The 17,180-nt window shown below is 50.7% G+C and overlaps 1 protein-coding gene across 4 annotated transcripts in view; it reads left to right on the plus strand.

The window, feature by feature from the left end:
• The window catches only part of tbc1d1 (TBC1 (tre-2/USP6, BUB2, cdc16) domain family, member 1), a 70,845-nt gene extending 56,039 nt beyond the window's left edge, over positions 1 to 14,806 (plus strand). For 3 of the 4 annotated variants that reach the window (XM_061244811.1, XM_061244812.1, XM_061244813.1), the window contains 7 exons: positions 3,825 to 3,986; positions 4,688 to 4,846; positions 7,500 to 7,744; positions 8,605 to 8,764; positions 9,507 to 9,676; positions 12,790 to 12,966; positions 13,407 to 14,806. In XM_061244811.1, coding sequence (XP_061100795.1) covers positions 3,825 to 3,986; positions 4,688 to 4,846; positions 7,500 to 7,744; positions 8,605 to 8,764; positions 9,507 to 9,676; positions 12,790 to 12,966; positions 13,407 to 13,616 — 1,283 coding nt within the window. In that variant the 3' untranslated portion in view covers positions 13,617 to 14,806. Of the gene's footprint in view, positions 1 to 3,824; positions 3,987 to 4,687; positions 4,847 to 5,416; positions 5,436 to 7,499; positions 7,745 to 8,604; positions 8,765 to 9,506; positions 9,677 to 12,789; positions 12,967 to 13,406 lie in introns of those variants that run through there. The other variant, XM_061244814.1, reaches the window with a different exon arrangement.
• Positions 14,807 to 17,180: the final 2,374 nt, after the last annotated feature.

The following is a 17,180-nucleotide window of genomic DNA, read 5'->3' on the forward strand; positions in this document are numbered from 1 at the left end:
CGCGAGGGAGGGTTAGAATCGGATTAAAAAGGAGTACGGTGTTCTTTTGGGTGGAGTTCTGTGCGGGGGGTGTTCCCTCCTTTTTCAAAAGCCTTTCCTGGGTTTATGTGTGTCAGGGTGTGGTGCCATCCTGGTGATTATCAGGGGTGGGGTGGGAGCGTGGAAACCTCCAGAGAAGCTGAGAATGCTGGGAAGGGACTGGGGCACTGTGGGCCTGGTGGGCACAGAGAGAGCCCCGCCCCAGCACTGTGTGTGTGTGTGTGTGTGTGTGTGTGTGCACCTGCATGTGCGTGCATGTGTTTGTGTGTGCGTGTGTGTATGCGTGTACGTGTGTGTGTTTGCCTGCCTGTGCATGTGTTTTTTCCCCTTAGTCGTCCAGCACAAGGAAATATGACCTCTGCAATTTGAATTGAAGTGCTTGTTCACAAAACCGTCTGACTTTTTCCCGAAGACTAATGGATGTTAAATGATAATTGGTGTTATTAGAACCCCTGGGTGACCTTTCAGTGAGCGTTGCTGAATAGGGGCATTGTGTGAGAGAGCACATCAGCTGTGGACGTGCCTCCCGCATGCCCGGCCCAGCCTGCACAACAACAACCTCTTATCTGCGGGCCATAGGGGAGGGCGTGGCCGCCAAATCTGCGCCCTTGGCAACTCCCCTCGGCAACCGCTGTGCCGTGGAGAGCTGAGGTGAGACGGACACGGGGGGCAGGGCGCGGGGGGGAGGGGGGCAGGGCGCGGGGGGGAAGGGGGGCAGGGCGCGGATCTTGGCACAAGACGCTGCAAGATCTCAGCCTCTCTGCCAGGCTGAGCGGAGCGTTCCGGAAGGGCCTGTTCCACCGTGGGCAGAATACGGGCAGAACTGGGTTATGCATGGCGGTTTACTTTGTCAGGGGGGTGGCAGTTCAGGTAATAACAGCAGATGTTAAGGTATTTCACAGACAGCCCTCACTCCCAATCAGATGTAACTTAGAGAGCAGGAGTAGTGTCCAGAGTTGGGTCAGGTGAAGGTAGAAACACGCTGCTCTCATTCTAAATGAAGGGTGAATGGAGTTTACATGAAAGACTAAACCTAGAAAGCCGGTTGCAGAGACCTCCTATTGTTAGCGGGAAAGGCTTGTTCTTTTCTTTAATCCGTACCACGGCCTTACTGCGGTGTGCGTACGGTACCACGCTGTACTTCTTTTGTTTTTATTTTCTTTACTTCTCCTGGATGCTTTACTCCCCTTACAGAGAGGGAGAGACCGGGAAAGAAAGGGTGAGAGACAGCAGATATCGTGGGCGTGCTTGCGTTTGTGCGTTTATGGTAACACGAGAGGGGGAACGGTAGCCTTGTGCTCCTGTAACCTGTGTTTATCATGCGATGTGACTCCATTTTGACGGTTTTATTGTTGGGCCTTGTTCTCTTGGGCTGAGCTGGTCCAGCTGTCAGTGCGTAATGCGCTGTTGTGGGGATTGGGCCTCCCAGTCAAGAGGGGGCGTACCTGCACATGCAACATAGATTGGCACGTGGTACATCCCCCCACACCCCTGCTGTGCCCCTCAAACCCCTGCCTATGGGAGCCATGCAGGGAGTGTGTACAGTGACTGAGCCATGCAGGGTGTGTGTGTGCGTGTGCGTGTGTGCGTGCGCACTGTACAGTGACAGAGCCATGCAGGGAGTGTGTGTGTGTGTGTGTGTGTGTGTGTGTGTGTGTGCACGCACTGTACAGTGACAGAGCCATGCAGGGAGTGTGTGTGGTGACAGATAGGCACACAGGGAGCCCCCCGGCCGTGGCAGTGTGTGAGCGGGAGGAAGGGTGTGGCGCTGCTCTAGCAGGGCGTGAGGAGTTTTAAAAATAACTTCTGGCTTTATTATTCTGTGCGTTTTGTGTGTGGGCCCCCTGGAGCTGTCACGCACCTGCTGCACGACCACATGTGAGATTCACAGACCCGCTCTGTCTGTGGCTGTGCTGCCAAGTGATGCCAGTTTGGTCTGTCCACATGAGTATCACATGAGATTTAATTCAGTGATCATCAGCCTTATTAAATACAAAATATGAGTGATTAGAAGGCTGCTGGCAGTAACTGCGTCTCTGTGTGCAGTGTGGATGCTGATTGAGGAGGTGGTGTGTGTGAGTAGGGGTGTGTGGCTCTGCTGTATCTCTGGAGATCAGACGGGTCTCATTTCAAGTAACAAGTTAGAGCAGAGCAGGAGGCGTGGCCTACGTAGCAGGGGCAGCCCGGGGCAGAAGGAGCAGACGGAGTAGACTGGGGCAGACGGGGCAGATGGGGGAAGACTGGGGCAGACTGGGGCAGACTGGGGCAGACGGGCTCTGTGGAGATGCTGCAGAGATGCAGACCAGCCCTCTACAGTCTGCTTCCTGTTTTACTGTTTTCCCAGCATTCACTGGGTGATCCTGTCAGGTGACCCTGGTTGACCTTCAGTCTAACAGTGGCCCTGTTCTGTAAAACCGCTGTTCTGATACAATGATAGAGCAGGCTTGCTGCTTCCATCGCGATCCCATCCGTTGACAGATGGACAGATACTATCGGGCTCCACCCGTGTTTATACTAGGCGGAGAGCCCGCTGTTTCTCTATACACATTTACTGAGCGGGAGAAAGAATAGCTGCCTTTTTTCCTTTTCTGTTCAGAGAACATTGTTTGCCTGGGTATTATGTGTGCGGACCTGCTGTGAGAAAACTCTGACCCAAATGACGGCAGAGCTGTTGATCGAGGCGGTTCCTGCAGATCACTGCAGCTGTGTCACGCTGCAGAACTGAAGGTCATATCAGTGGTGTAAACATCTGAAACTACCTGAGCCACCCCTTATTCTTCACGTGATTGTCTGTTTTTACTGCATTTTGACTGCATATTCAATCATAAATTCTATCAAAATTACTGAAGTAGAACTGTGCACTATTAAATGTAGAAATTGTTTGATATATTTGTAATGTTAGAACAGCTTTCCACCTGACACACGTACCTGCTTCAGGTAGCCCATCGTTTTGGGAACCTTTACTGTCGTAATTTACTGCTGGGGTAGAGCGGCGGTTGGAGGGTTAAGGTCAGAGCGCTGGGGTAGAGCAGCAGTCAGAGCGCTGGGGTAGAGCGGCGGTTGGAGGGTTAAGGTCAGAGCGCTGGGGTAGAGCAGCAGTCAGAGCGCTGGGGTAGAGCGGCGGTTGGAGGGTTAAGGTCAGAGCGCTGGGGTAGGGCAGCAGTTCTGCTCCGCTGGGCTCCAGCAGGCTTCTTCAGGCACGCCCTGCGGGGGCTCGTGAGACGGCTTACGTAGGGGAAAGAGTGACGTGACGGAGGCGATGGAAACGGGCGTGCCCTGGAGTGGAGAAACCACCCAGCGGTGCTGTTTTTACCATGCTTACAGAACAGCTAAGGAGGCAGGACCTCATTCAAGTCCAGGCTTCGTAAATCGAATTCAGTCAAATTCACTGTCATTTTGGTGAATGGCTTATTTTGCTTGTGTTGCTTTTTTTTTCCAGAAAGCATGCGTTACAGGATGAACTCGCTAATGACTGTAAAGTTCTGCTATTGGCTTCCTGCATTTGATAAACACTGACTTAGTACTTTGAAAAAACATTCCACAAAAGGCTTAAACCAGATGAGAGAAGAACAGAAGTCCTTTCTTCAGATCTCTTTAGTTGGACTTCTGTGTGTGTAGCAGCAGTGGCCAAAACAAAGATAAAGTTAAAAATAAAACCCACGAGTATTGAAGTGATAGGTCAAAAGTACGCTGTGGTGTTTTTAAAGTTGTGTGGCCTTTGCGCTAGCTGCTGGTCATTGCGACTGGGCAGCGTTGAGCCGTAATGGAGACTCCCTGTTTCCCAGCTTCAGAGAGCGACCTGCAGAACAAGCGGCTGAAGCTGGACTACGAGGAGATCACGCCCTGCCTGAAGGACGTGACGCTGGTGTGGGAGAGGATGCTGGGAACGCCGGGCCGCGCCAAGGTCAAGTTCGACAGGGAGGCCATCCACGCGGCCGTGGGACAGGGTACGCCTGTGAGGTCGCAGACCTCTTTTTAACATTCAGGGGAAACACAGACAGTACATTGGGTGGGGCCTTTTTTAATAGATTTCTTTAATAGACATCTCCCACTGTAATCTCTGCTCCTCACTGGCTAAACCCCGGATCAGCTCCTGTGAGGTAGCACAGCTCCCACTGTAATCTCTGCTCAACACTGGCCGTGCCTATCTCCTGGCCTTGGAAACACCAAGCGGATTTGGCACTCCTCAGCCCCGTCCCGTGCCCGGGCCGAAGGAGCGTCCCTTGGCTGCGTCTTAAGAACCCGCCTCTTGCACTGGGATTATCTCACCCTGAGGGAGAAGCCTGCTGATACCTCAGCATGGTCCTGCTTTAGTGTCACTGCTCACTTAATGCTAATGCTACACAGGGGAAAGTGCACGGTGTAGCATGACTACAAAGCCAAAACGTAGTACACTATATGATTTAACCAGGGGGGTATATCACCGAGCATGATTTCTGAATTGAGTGGATAACTGCAGTCTTTCTCAGTGCAGTTATTGAGCTAACTCAGTAATGCTGCAAGGTGGCTGATCTCAATTCCTGGTGGGTTACCATTTACTGTTACACACACGCATGCACACACACACACAATGAAATGAGAATGTTCATTGGTTCCATTTAAGGCCAGGGGAGCAAGCTCCGTAACCCTGTCCCCCTCTCTCTCCCAGGAGTTCCTCGGTACCACCGCGGGGAGATCTGGAAGTTTCTGTCGGAGCAGTACCTGCTGAGTCAACGGGTGCCAAGCCGTACCCCTGGGACAGACACTCCCTACAAGGAGCTTCTGAAGCAGCTGACCTCCCAGCAGCACGCCATCCTCATCGACCTGGGTGAGCCCCCGCCCTAACCCAACCCCCAATCCAACCCAACCCCAACCCAACCCCAACCCAGCACGCCATCCTCATCGACCTGGGTGAGCCCCCGCCCTAACCCAACCCCCAATCCAACCCCAAACCCAACCCCCAATCCAACCCAACCCCAACCCAGCACGCCATCCTCATCGACCTGGGTGAGCCCCCGCCCTAACCCAACCCCCAACCCAACCCCCAATCCAACCCCAACCCAACCCCCAATCCAACCCCAACCCAACCCAGCACGCCATCCTCATCGACCTGGGTGAGCCCCCGCCCTAACCCAACCCAACCCAACCCCAAATCCAACCCAACCCCCAACCCAACCCAACCCCAACCCAGCACGCTATCCTCATCGACCTGGGTGAGCCCCCGCCCTAACCCAACCCAACCCAACCCAACCCCAAACCCAACCTCAACCCCAAACCCTAACCCTAACCCAAACCCAGCACACCATCCTCATCGACCTGGGTGAGCCCCCGCCCTAACCCAACCCAAATCCAAACCCAAAACCAAACCCAAACCCAAACCCAAACCCAAACCCAGCACGCCATCCTCATCGACCTGGGTGAGCCCCCATCCTGCCCAAACCAGCCCTCCCCAAACCCAGCATCACGCCATCCTGATTGACCCAGATAAGACTCCACCCTCCTGCACACTCCCCCCCCCCCCCCCAACCCAACCCAACCCACCCCAGTCCCCCAGAGAGTTGAGTGTGGCTGGGACTGTATAAAGAAAGCGTAAGCCCTGCTGCACCGCAGTGCTCCAGTGTAATCCTGTGTAAGCAGCGGGAGCTTTGGGCTCACTGTAGCGCAGGTGCTTGTTTGCACAGGGTAGAGCGGCGTGTTGACACGAGCGCCACTTTCATGAGAGACTCCTGGGAATGCCGCCTCTGGAGCGTCACCCGCTGGGCGGCGTGCCGGTTTAACGGATCAGGAGCGGGGCTTGGGACTCAGAGATCCCAGTAGGGCGGGACCCGCTGCTTGTTTACCCCTGAGCCAAGGTTTTATTCAGTAAATATAAATGTATGGAGCTGAATAAATGGTGGTGTAATGTTTCTTTAAACGCGACAGTTGTGAGTGAACTGCCCTGGCCAGGCCTCTACAGTGCTAGGAGCATTTGTCGGAGCATTTGAAATGTGCTAACTGGAAATATGGAGCTCATCTAATAGTTGGGATTCATTAGTGTGCTCCTAAATCTTTCAGCTTGGGAGCACATGAAATACATTTTTGCGAAGAACCTTGCTGCCTAAGGGCATCTCTGCATAAATTTAGCAGTGAATATTAATAACAGCAAATGGACATGGGACCGTTTTAGCACTGAGAAGTCATCAGGCATGAAAGTTGTTTTTGAGTCTCTCGTCTGGAGCATTTGCCCGTCTCTGAAGTTCCAGCGAGGCCACGGTTTTGTGCATCTCAGATTGCTTGTTGTTGAGAGTTATCTGCAGAGGCATTTCTGCTAGTTGTTGGAAGTTATCTGCTGAGGCGTTTCTGCTCGTTATTGGGAGTTATCTGCGGAGGTGTTTCTGCTGTTTTTGGGAGTTATCTGCGGAGGTGTTTCTGCTGTTTTTGGGAGTTATCTGCAGAGGTGTTTCTGTTGTTGGGAGTTATCTGCAGAGGTGTTTCTGTTGTTGTTGGGAGTTATCTGCAGAGGTGTTTCTGCTGTTTTTGGGAGTTATCTGCGGAGGTGTTTCTGCTGTTTTTGGGAGTTATCTGCAGAGGTGTTTCTGTTGTTGTTGGGAGTTATCTGCGGAAGTGTTTCTGCTCGTTGGAAGTTTTCTGCGGAGGAGTTTCTGCTCGTTGGGAGTTATCTGTGGAGGTGTTTCTGCTCGTTGTTGGGAGTTATCTGTGGAGGTGTTTCTGCTCGTTGTTGGGAGTTTTCCTGATTGAGCAGCCTCCCGCCCTACGGTCCCAGGCTCCGCTCAGGGAGGGGCTTCCCACTCGCAGCGCGGCCGTGGCGTCAGAAAGGTCTGCTTATCTCCCGTGAAAAGGCAAAATCTCAGAAGAATGCTTGTTACCGTACCCCCGGCCTCACCCCTGTGGAATGCAAGGAGTGCTCTCTCCTGACTTAACTGATGAAACTCCGCCATTATGTAGTCAAATTTGATGAGCTTCTACTGCCGTGTTAAACCCTCAAATCCCGCTTGCGAAACTCTTGCCATTTTTGATAAAAACAACATTTCCCCTGAAACAGGTGCTGGCACACTTACAGCCTGCAGTTCAGTTCGCCTTTGACAGTTTACATTTTTGTGTTTGATGGGACAAGTCCTTTTTAATTTACTCAACATAATGTTATCTTATGTTATGTCATGTCATAAATCATAAGAATTACCATTGCATATCTAGGAGCAGTTTTTTTTATTCAATTCAGGGACCAAGATTAGAATTAGAATTAGAATTGGAACAGGTGTATCTGTAGGGAGGAAAAAAATGTCTGTTGGTAAAATGTATTTATTAATGATATTTATGATACATTTGTTAGCTTTTCCTAGTGAAAGCGTGTGAACTCCAGAGAGCCACCAATTTAAACTGTACGCCTGTACTTTCTTCATGCTCCATAAATAGTTAATGGGAAAGTGTTTAGATTTTTTTATCGTGCTGCACCCTTTGACCCTCTTCCTGTTCTCTCTCAGGCCGCACTTTTCCCACGCACCCTTACTTCTCGGCCCAGCTGGGCGCGGGGCAGCTGTCCCTGTACAACCTGCTGAAGGCGTACTCTCTGCTGGACCCCGAGGTGGGGTACTGCCAGGGCCTGAGCTTTGTGGCCGGGGTGCTGCTGCTGCACATGGGCGAGGAGGAGGCCTTCGCCATGCTCAAGTTCCTCATGTTCGACATGGGCCTGCGCAAGCAGTACCGCCCCGACATGATCATCCTGCAGGTGGGCCTTTCAGTGCGTGTGTGTGTGTGTGTGTGTGTGTGTGTGAGAGAGAGAGTACCTGTGTGTGTGAGTACCTGTGTGTGTGTGTGTGTGTGTGTGTGTGTGAGAGAGAGAGTACCTGTGTGTGTGAGTACCTGTGTGTGTGTGTGTGTGTGTGTGTGAGAGAGAGAGTACCTGTGTGTGTGAGTACCTGTGTGTGTGTGTGTGTGTGTGTGTGTGTGTGTGTGTGTGTGTGAGAGAGAGAGAGTACCTGTGTGTGTGTGTGTGTGTGTGTGTGTGTGTGTGTGAGTGTGAGTACCTGTGTGTGTGTGTGTGTGTGTGTGTGTGTGTGTGTGTGTATGTATATATACACATATGTGTGTGTTCCTGGTTACAATGCGTGAGAGATGGAGCATGTGTGTGTGTTTTTATTTGTAGTCTGTGTTAGTGTGAGTGTATGATTCTGTCAGCCGAACTACATGTCTGTACCTTAGATGTGGTCGTGTAATTCCTTGTTCTGTGTGTTGTTTTCTCTTTGTGGAATGTGGAGTTTTATGTCTGTTTCTCTGTCTGTGTTTCTGTCTGTGTTTATGTCTCGTTCTCATTGCACATAGACACTACACACGTCACTGCTGCATTGTCACCCTGTACTGGATTCCAGTGTATTCCTGTCGGTAATACCTGTGTATTACTTTCTCTTTCTTTCTCCCCTCTTTCTCTCCCCCTCTCCCCCCTCTCTCTCCCTCTCTCTCTCTCACCCCTCTCTCTCCCTCCCTCTCTCTCTCCCCCCTCTTTCTCTCTCCCCCCTCTCCCTCTCACCCCTCTCTCTCTCCCTCCCTCTCTCTCTCTCCCCCCTCTCTCCCTCCCTCTCTCTGTCTCAGATTCAGATGTACCAGTTGTCCAGGCTGCTGCATGACTACCACAGGGAGCTGTACCTGCACCTGGAGCAGCAGGAGATCGGGCCCAGCCTGTATGCGGCGCCCTGGTTCCTCACCGCCTTCGCCTCGCACTTCCCCCTGGGCTTTGTGGCCCGCGTCTTTGGTAGGCCACACCTCTGGGAGGGGGGAGGGGGCACGGTCTCACGGTTTGGGTGACCATTCTCCGGCACACCTAAATACTTCCAGTGCCAAGGCCCCTCCCACTCTACCATGGCCCCACCCACACTCCTGTGCAGGGTCTCCTCTGCATGCCGCCCTTCTTTTCCAGCCCCCGAATCCAGCCTGGCTTAGCACCTCCATACCTCTGTACCTCTGTACCTTTAATCAGCTCCCAGACTACACGCCCAGTGTGTCTCTCCCCGCCCCTCTCGCCTGCGGCCCTTTGCGTTTTGACATGTTTATGCCCCCCTGCCCTACGGTGGCCCGGCAGTGTCAGGTCCTCTCTCCTTTCGTAGTGCTCATTGCTGTCTCTTATTCGTGACTGCACTGTAGCCGCGCTCGAGGACTTCAGCCGTTACCGTGTAACGCGTCGCTGTGCCGTCTGTCAGACGTGTGATTAACATCACATACGCCGTCTGTGTGCGGCTGAGCACGTTCACCGCTCCCCTTTGTCTGTCAATCAAAGCAGAACAACAACGCGGTATTTAACCCTGGCTACCCATCCCAGAACCCAGAACCTATATTTGTCTAGCTGTCCTGGGAGTGAGATCTGGGTTGACAGGAGAGTTGAAGCGTGTGCTGGAGCAGTGTGCGTCTGTTTTCTACCATGAGCCGAGAGTGGGCAGCGATGGCTCTCCATCTTCCCGTTTTCTGAGAGTATCCTGTCATCTGGTTCCTTGTTCCAGACATGCTGTTTCTCCAGGGTTCAGAGGTCATCTTCAAGGTGGCCCTGAGCCTGCTGGGAAGCCACAAGCCCCTGATCCTGCAGCATGAGAACCTGGAGGCCATCGTGGACTTCATCAAGACCACCCTGCCCAACCTGGGCCTGGTGCAGATGGAGAAGACCATCAACCAGGTAGAGGCTTCGCCTCAGTGGCCTGGAACAAGCTCTGTGTGTTTGTGTGTGCATGTGTGTGCATGTGTGTTTGTGCATGTGTGCATGTGCGTGTATTTGTTAGTGTGGGTGCGTGCATGTGTGTGCGCGTGTGTGTGCGCGTGTGTGTGCGCGTGTGTGTGTGTGTGTGTGTGTGTGTGTGTGTGTGCATGTGCGTTAGTGTGGGTGTGTTCCCTCTCTCCACCATAAGGTTGGTACATAAAATACCGTTGGTGATGCTCCTGGGTGTTCACAGAAAAACAATGTCTGGGTGTGTTTGTGGGTTTGCCCTGAACAGGAAATGATGAACCATGGATTTCATTAAATAGCCCTCCCAAAGCTGTGTGTGTGTGTGTGTCTGTGTGTGTGTCTGAGAGATAGAGAGAGATAGAGAGAGATAGAGAGAGAGAGAGAGAGAGAGAGAGTGAGAGCTTTTTATTGTGTGGTTATATGTGTTACCTTCCTGTCAGCATCGTGGCCCTTCTCCTCTGACCGCTCTCATTAACAAGGCATTTTTGCCAACAGAACTGCTGCTCACTGGATGTTTTTTGTGATCAGCAGTTTCTGAGATACTCAAACCACCCTCTGGCACCAATAATCGTTCCGTGGTCGAGGTCACCCAGGTCAAATTTCTTCCCCATACTGATTTTTGGTCTGTACAGCAGATGAACCTCTTGACCGCATCTGCATGCTTTTATGCATTTAGTTGCTGCCTCATGATTAGCTGATTAAATATTTGCATTAACAAAGCTGGTCTACCTAATAAAGTGATCCCTGAATGTGTGCCTGTCTGTCTTTTTTTCTACGTGTGCTCGCGCGCGCGCGTGCGTGTGTGCGTGTGTGCGCGTGCGCGTGTGTGTGTGTGTGTGTGTGTCAGCTTAATGAATGGAACAGACAGCATCACTGTGTCTATAGAGAGCCCTGCAAAGGTGTGTCTCTCCAAGCAGGATATCCTACATGCTCTGGTCTATTTGTTGAGGAAGTAATAGAGTTTTCCTCACCGTGTTTTTGGCTGGTGACACGGCCGTTTAGTGACTTCATGCACAGATCCGATTTGGTCAGGCAGTGATACTCACGTCTGAAAATAGTTGATGCTGAAATCAGATTAGCAGTAACAGGTCAGGATGTAGGTAGGACACTGTGTTCAAGATGCACGTAATAACCAGGCTGAGTAGCGCACGGTCATAGTTCAGCACCATCTTCTGTAAACTACAATAGGTAAGTATCAATGTTCCTGCCACCTGTATAAATGTATCGGTGTTGTACGTCATGTCTGTGTTTAAGTGGCAGTTCATACAGAACAGAATGGGCAGTGTGATAGACCCTCGACTAACAAATGTGTGTTTCTGGGAGCGTCCTCAGCTTCTCTCTTTCTCTCTCTTCTCCTTCCTTCTTTCTCCTCTTTCAGTTCTTTTGTTGAGTGAATTTAGCTCATTTTACATTTTAGGGATTTAGCAGCAGCTGTTGTGTGTGTGCGGGTGTGTGCGTGTGTGCGTGCGTGCGTGCGTGTGTGCGTGGGTGTGAGTGTGTGTGAGTGGGTGTGTGAGTGTGTGTGAGTGTGTGTGTGCGTGTGTGTGCGTGTGCGGGTGTGTGCGGGTGTGTGTGAGTGTGTGTGTGTGTGTGTGTGTGTGTGTGTGTGTGAGTGTGTGTGTGTGAGGGAGGTGGGGCAGATACCATCCCTGCCCCATAACCCCCCCTCCTGCACAGCTCATGCCCACTTGTCCCACACAGGAGACACCTGCTCCTCCCCTACAAGCACTGACACGCTAAACACATGTAGTACAAACCTGTACTGCATACTCACATATACATCCCACACACACACACACACACACACACACACACTCACCCACACACACACATACCACACACACACACACACACACATACACACATACCACACACACAGAGACATGCTCCCACATGTAAGGTCATGAAGGATATGAGATAACAACATGTACCCGCCTGTTTGGCCTGCACGTGCTGTAGCTCACAGCCCCGTGTCTGTGGAAGAGCTAGTGAAGGCCCTGTACTGGCACTGCTCTGTGTCTCCACCTCTCTCACTTCATATTGCTGAGTCACAGGGCACCATCAATCCAAAGGGGGGAAATGTGACGCTTGTTTTTTCAAATTATGAAAGTCAAACCCTTAATAAGCAGAGTAGGAATGAAGCCTGTAGTTTTGACACACACACACCTTCAGCAGCGAAGCCCCCACCATGGGGACACTGCGTTTTATGAATGAATCACCCTGGAGCAGCTATGACAGCGGGATGCAATAAAGTGATGTTTGGTCAGCTAGGACAGAGGCAGAGAATAAAGGATGGCGATTGGTGGTTGCCATAGTAAGATTGGAATGTTTGAGAGATGAAGGGAGTCCTGGAAGGGCGGCGGGTTTGGGGCGTGCTCAGACTGGCTCCTGCTTTGCGAGTCGGGCGCCACGCGGCCTTTGGCTCCCTCCCACAGCGCCAGCACCCTGTCTGATCAGGTCGCCCCATCAACGGCCACACCTCGCCCTCCCCACACGCCGGCTCCAAGACCACAGTCTTACCTGAGAGGCACACTGTAGGCAGGGGAGGGAGCCTTGCAGTCTCCTGGCTGTCCTGCGAGTGTGCTAAAATGCAAATCTCCTCTCCTTCTCGTGTTGAAGGATTTACGCAACACTAACATCCTATGCAGATCACAACTGAGCCACCTGCTCTCAGCCTAACTTCCTGGAGAGGCTGATGGAGCTGTCTGTGCATGTCTTTGAGGTGGACATGGTGTGTGTGCTCATGTTTATGTGTTTGATGAACCTGTCTGTGTGTGGTTGTGTTTATGTGTTTGATGAACCTGTCTGTGTGTGGTTGTGTTTATGTGTTTGATGAACCTGTCTGTGTGTGGTTGTGTTTATGTGTTTGATGGACCTGTCGCTGTGTGTGGTTGTGTTTAGGTGTTAGAGATGGACCTGTCCGTGTGTGCGGTTGTGTTTAGGTGTTTGAGATGGACCTGTCCCTGTGTGTGGTTGTGTTTAGGTGTTTGAGATGGACCTGTCCCTGTGTGTGGTTGTGTTTAGGTGTTTGAGATGGACCTGTCTCTGTGTGTGGTTGTGTTTAGGTGTTTGAGATGGACCTGTCGAAGCAGCTGCAGGCATATGAGGTGGAGTACCATGTGCTGCAGGAGGAGTTGCTGGACGCCCCCTCCACGCTCAGCCAGCAGCAGAGAAACGCTCACCTGGAGAAGACCAACAGCAGCCTGCGGCAGCAGAACATGGACCTGCTGGAGGAGCTGCAGGTACTCTACTGCACTCTACTGCCCCCGCATCCACTTACCTGCCCCCGCATCCACTTACCTGCCCCCGTGTCCACTTACCAGCCCCCGCATCCACTAAAATCCACTACACTCTACTGGCCCTGCGTACACTCTACTGGCCCTGTGTACACTCTACTGGCTCTGCGTACACTCTACTGGCCCTGCGTACACTCTACTGGCCCTGCGTACACTCTACTGGCCCTGTGTACACTCTACTGGCTCTGCGTACACTCTACTGGCCTGCCTCCTTTCCTTTGTGCAGCTTCGGTGCTTACAGGATCAGAAACTCCACAATCTATGTTGTAAAAAAAAAAAAAGTAATGGAAAGCTGGCTCTGTGTTCTTTTCTCTCTCTCTCCCCCTCCCTCATCTTTTACATTATCCCTCTGTATTGATGCCTCTCCTCTCTCCTCCATGTGCCAGGTTGCCCACGCTAAGATCCACAGCCTGGAGTCCAGTGTGGATGGTCTGCTGGGCAGTGAGGGACAGCTGAAGCAGGAGGTGCGGTCCCTGGAGCAGGAGAGGGCCCAGCTGCTGGACATTGTGGCCGCCCTCCAGGCCCAACTGGCCACCCTGGACCCGCCCCACTCCCAGAGCCACCGCACTCCCCGGGACAAGCACTCCACGCACTGATTTCAGGGACGGGGATCCAAAAATCTAAAAGTCTCCTACCGACCCTGCCTCACCACACCCAGCCCATGTTACCTCCAGTCCCAGAAACAGTGCTGAGGATGTGGTGTGTGTCACATGACCCAAAGATCTGAGAGAGCCAAAGGTTCGCAGGAGTTTCTGTGGCTTCCAGCCTTTTCCCAAAGAGCACTGACCTGGGCCTACAGACAGGGGCTCCAGACCGGCTTTACTGACCTGGGCCTTCTGACAGGGGCTCCAGACCGGCTTTACTGACCCTGTATGTTCAAACATTTGCATGTTCATACAAAGAGCAAAGGGTTGCACCTGAATGGTGACCCCCCCCCCCCCCCCCCATTGTAACACTCAATTATGAGGGCTGAATGCCTGCAGGGTGGTGGGCAGATGACACTGCTGACAGACGGGATAATGCAGGGGGGGTGCAGGAATGCAGGCAGGTACAGTATTTGGGGGGGTGGGCGTGGGTTGTCTTGCCTGTCCTGTGCTCTGCTGTTCTGTTCTGTTAGGAGGGACACTTAAAACATAATGCCTGCTTTTAAGAGCAACCAAAGAATTCCGGAGAGTTCCCTCACCATCTGCCAACAGACTGTGCTTTGCCTGAACACCCCCGCCTAATATTCCAGATTGCGTTGTGCACACGCCAACTCGTAAAGTACATGCACTGTTTATATTTCAGATGTTTGTGTGTGTGTGTGTGTGTCTGTGTGTGTGTGTGTGTGTGTGTGTGTGTGTGTGTGTGTGTGTGTGTGTGTGCACGCACACATGCGCGTTTGCGCACTGAGTAAATAAATGGCGCATGTTGGGAGGGGCGAAGTTCTGAGTGTCACACTAAGTTTATGAGTCAAGTCTGTCACTGTGACCCAAATCTCTGTGGCACATTTGGTGCTATGAGTGGCAGGACTCAGTGTTCACTGTTTGAAACTTGGAGCTAAGCTCAGGACACTGGCTCTTAAGTGCAGGAGACAATGTCAACGTGACCCAAATCATGTGTGCCAGGGTGTGCATCTGTGTTTGTCTCAATGCTCCCACACTGTATGCTTTACAGTTTCTTTTTGAAGTGTGACTCTTTCTATCATGGCACATGTTTGTTTTAATTATTATTATTGTTATTATATGCATAAACATACTTTTCATATCTGTTGAGTGAAGTCACAGTAAAGATTTAGCTCTTCTTATGTTTGTTGTGTTTGTGTTTTTGTGTCGCTCACTGTTCCTGAAGGGTTGTGTTGTCGGACTGCCAGGACTGTACGGTAAACCAGTCTAAACATTGTGCAAGGGTCTTGGTAAACCTCTCAAAAAAAAAAAAAAGTTCTGTGAGCATTCCGTGAAATCCCCTGAACACATATTGATTGAACATTTAGTGCATTTCCAAATGTGTTCACACTGCCCTTTTCTCCCAAAATTACATTGCAAGCTTACATTTAGACTTGCACATTAAACAATATTTCACTACTTCATATTATTTCAGAGCGGCTCAGAGACCCATTAAGGCCTATGATTTATTTTGAATTGTAACTGACCATCTCCTTTTGCAGAAATTAACTTACTTTGGTACAATGACATCACAGCTGGGAGGAGTGACATTAGGACACGCCTCCCTCCGCCAGTGACATCAGCACTCCGAAAGGAGTGGTGGCTTAGGACCATATGTCAAACTGTAGCTCAATCACATACAACAGCTGTACTGTAGCAGTGTGAATTGAATCTGCCCGCCACTTTTTATTTAAGCCTTGCACATAACTGAAATTTGGAGTGTGCATTCTATGCATTGAGAAAGGTCCCAGGGACATAACAGATGTTTGTCAAACTTCATCCACTAGATGACTGGACTCCATTTCAGAATAAAAGCAGAGACCAGGCACTTCTACTCATTTAGAGACCACACTCTTGCCCTCATGAAGAGACCAGGATCTTATTTTGGGGACTAGGCTCTTCCTTTAGAGACTCATATAACTTTGCACAGTCCACCTGTTTCCTGAATGTACTACTCCATATCTTGTCTCCATTCCAGCACTTTCACTTATAGGCTGGTGGATTGCCATCAGTTCCGGTACGTACCCAGCAGAATAAACAACATAAATCACTTTGAATCCGCTAACCACAACCAACAACATACTGTATTACAACAGTAATAATCGAGTTATTGCGTGAAGACTTTCTGCTACTCTTTCAGGTCTCCTCATTTCCAGAGCTGATGTAACAGACAGACTGGCAGAAATGCAGCAATTAAGTGAATGCATTTGTGCCTGGGGCTGTGTTTCAGCTCGTGGATATGGGCTCTTCAATCTTCAGGAGGTGTGGGTGCGGGAACGCTTTGGCTCGTATCAAAAGATCTTTCTTTATGATAGGACTGTTGCTGATATGTTTATAGCCATGGACAGGCGCCAACATATTTTCAGTCTTCAGTTGTCTACGTTATTTCTATGCTCTTCTGTATTCAGAAGAAACTGATGCCTTTAGTGTGTTTGCAGTTTTATTTTTTCTCTAACCGTGTCTTTGTGAAAGAAATTGCTGCTGTATTCTGTAATAAAAATGCTTTATGAGGGTAATACAATTTTGACTGAGCAGAATGCCTGATAGAAACTGAGATCACATGCATAACTAGCTTGTATTATGTTTGTTCCTGTGGACCTCATTTGATACTGCTGTATTTACAGCGCTAGACGGCACCAGACACATCCCTTTATATTACCAGCTGAAAGGGAACGGGAGAGGACAGAAATATTTTCTGATATAAATTAAAATCTTTGACTGCTCGTAATTGGTCACAGGGCTGCAATGTGATTTGAGTTCTCCTGTTGCTCAGCAGTGTGTCCTGAGCCTTGTGACAGCTTGTAACCATGGACACATCCCACCGGACCATTCTTCTAGGTGTGGCCACCTCATTACTCCTTGGTTGTGTTGGGTGTTTCTCAATTCTGCATGGTGTCTGGTATTGCTCTACTAAACCCCCATGAATCTGTAAAAATTCAGATCAGGCATCGGAACCTGTCCAAGGTACGCCAGCACCTGATGAATTTGCTCTGGTTGAACTTTTGTCCCTGTGAGGAATTCTCAAATCTCGGATTCCCTAAAACTGAAAGGTTCCAAGCAAAGGGCATTTGTGAATAAAGTCTCGGTTTACAAATTTTTGTCACGCCCAAAGCTTCTCAAAAGATTTTTGCTGACACATCTCTTCAAGTCAGTCTAGTGATACGAGTTTGTTTTTCTTCAGAAATGTGGTCTTGATGGCCGTAATTGACTGGACATGAATGGGGAGGGGGGGGGGGGGGGGGGGGTGTGAGGAGAGGTATAAGACTTTCTGAGCTGGAAGCAGTTTTTGGAACATTAAGCCTTTGGCTGTATAGAGATGAAAGACGGCGGGAACTCCAGCCTGGGGACCTGGGGAGGCCCTAACCGCACTCAGACGGGCCTGGGCTTCAGAGCTCAGAGCCTGCCTCCTCCTCCAGGTTCATTAATATGTTCCATATTAAAGGCCAGGCAATTATCCATCCTCCCTGACTTCACCTAGCATGCGCATAGCTTGTTGTCCACACACACATCCTGATA

This window comes from Conger conger, chromosome 6 (assembly GCF_963514075.1).
Source record: "Conger conger chromosome 6, fConCon1.1, whole genome shotgun sequence".
In the NCBI taxonomy this organism is placed as follows: domain Eukaryota; kingdom Metazoa; phylum Chordata; class Actinopteri; order Anguilliformes; family Congridae; genus Conger; species Conger conger.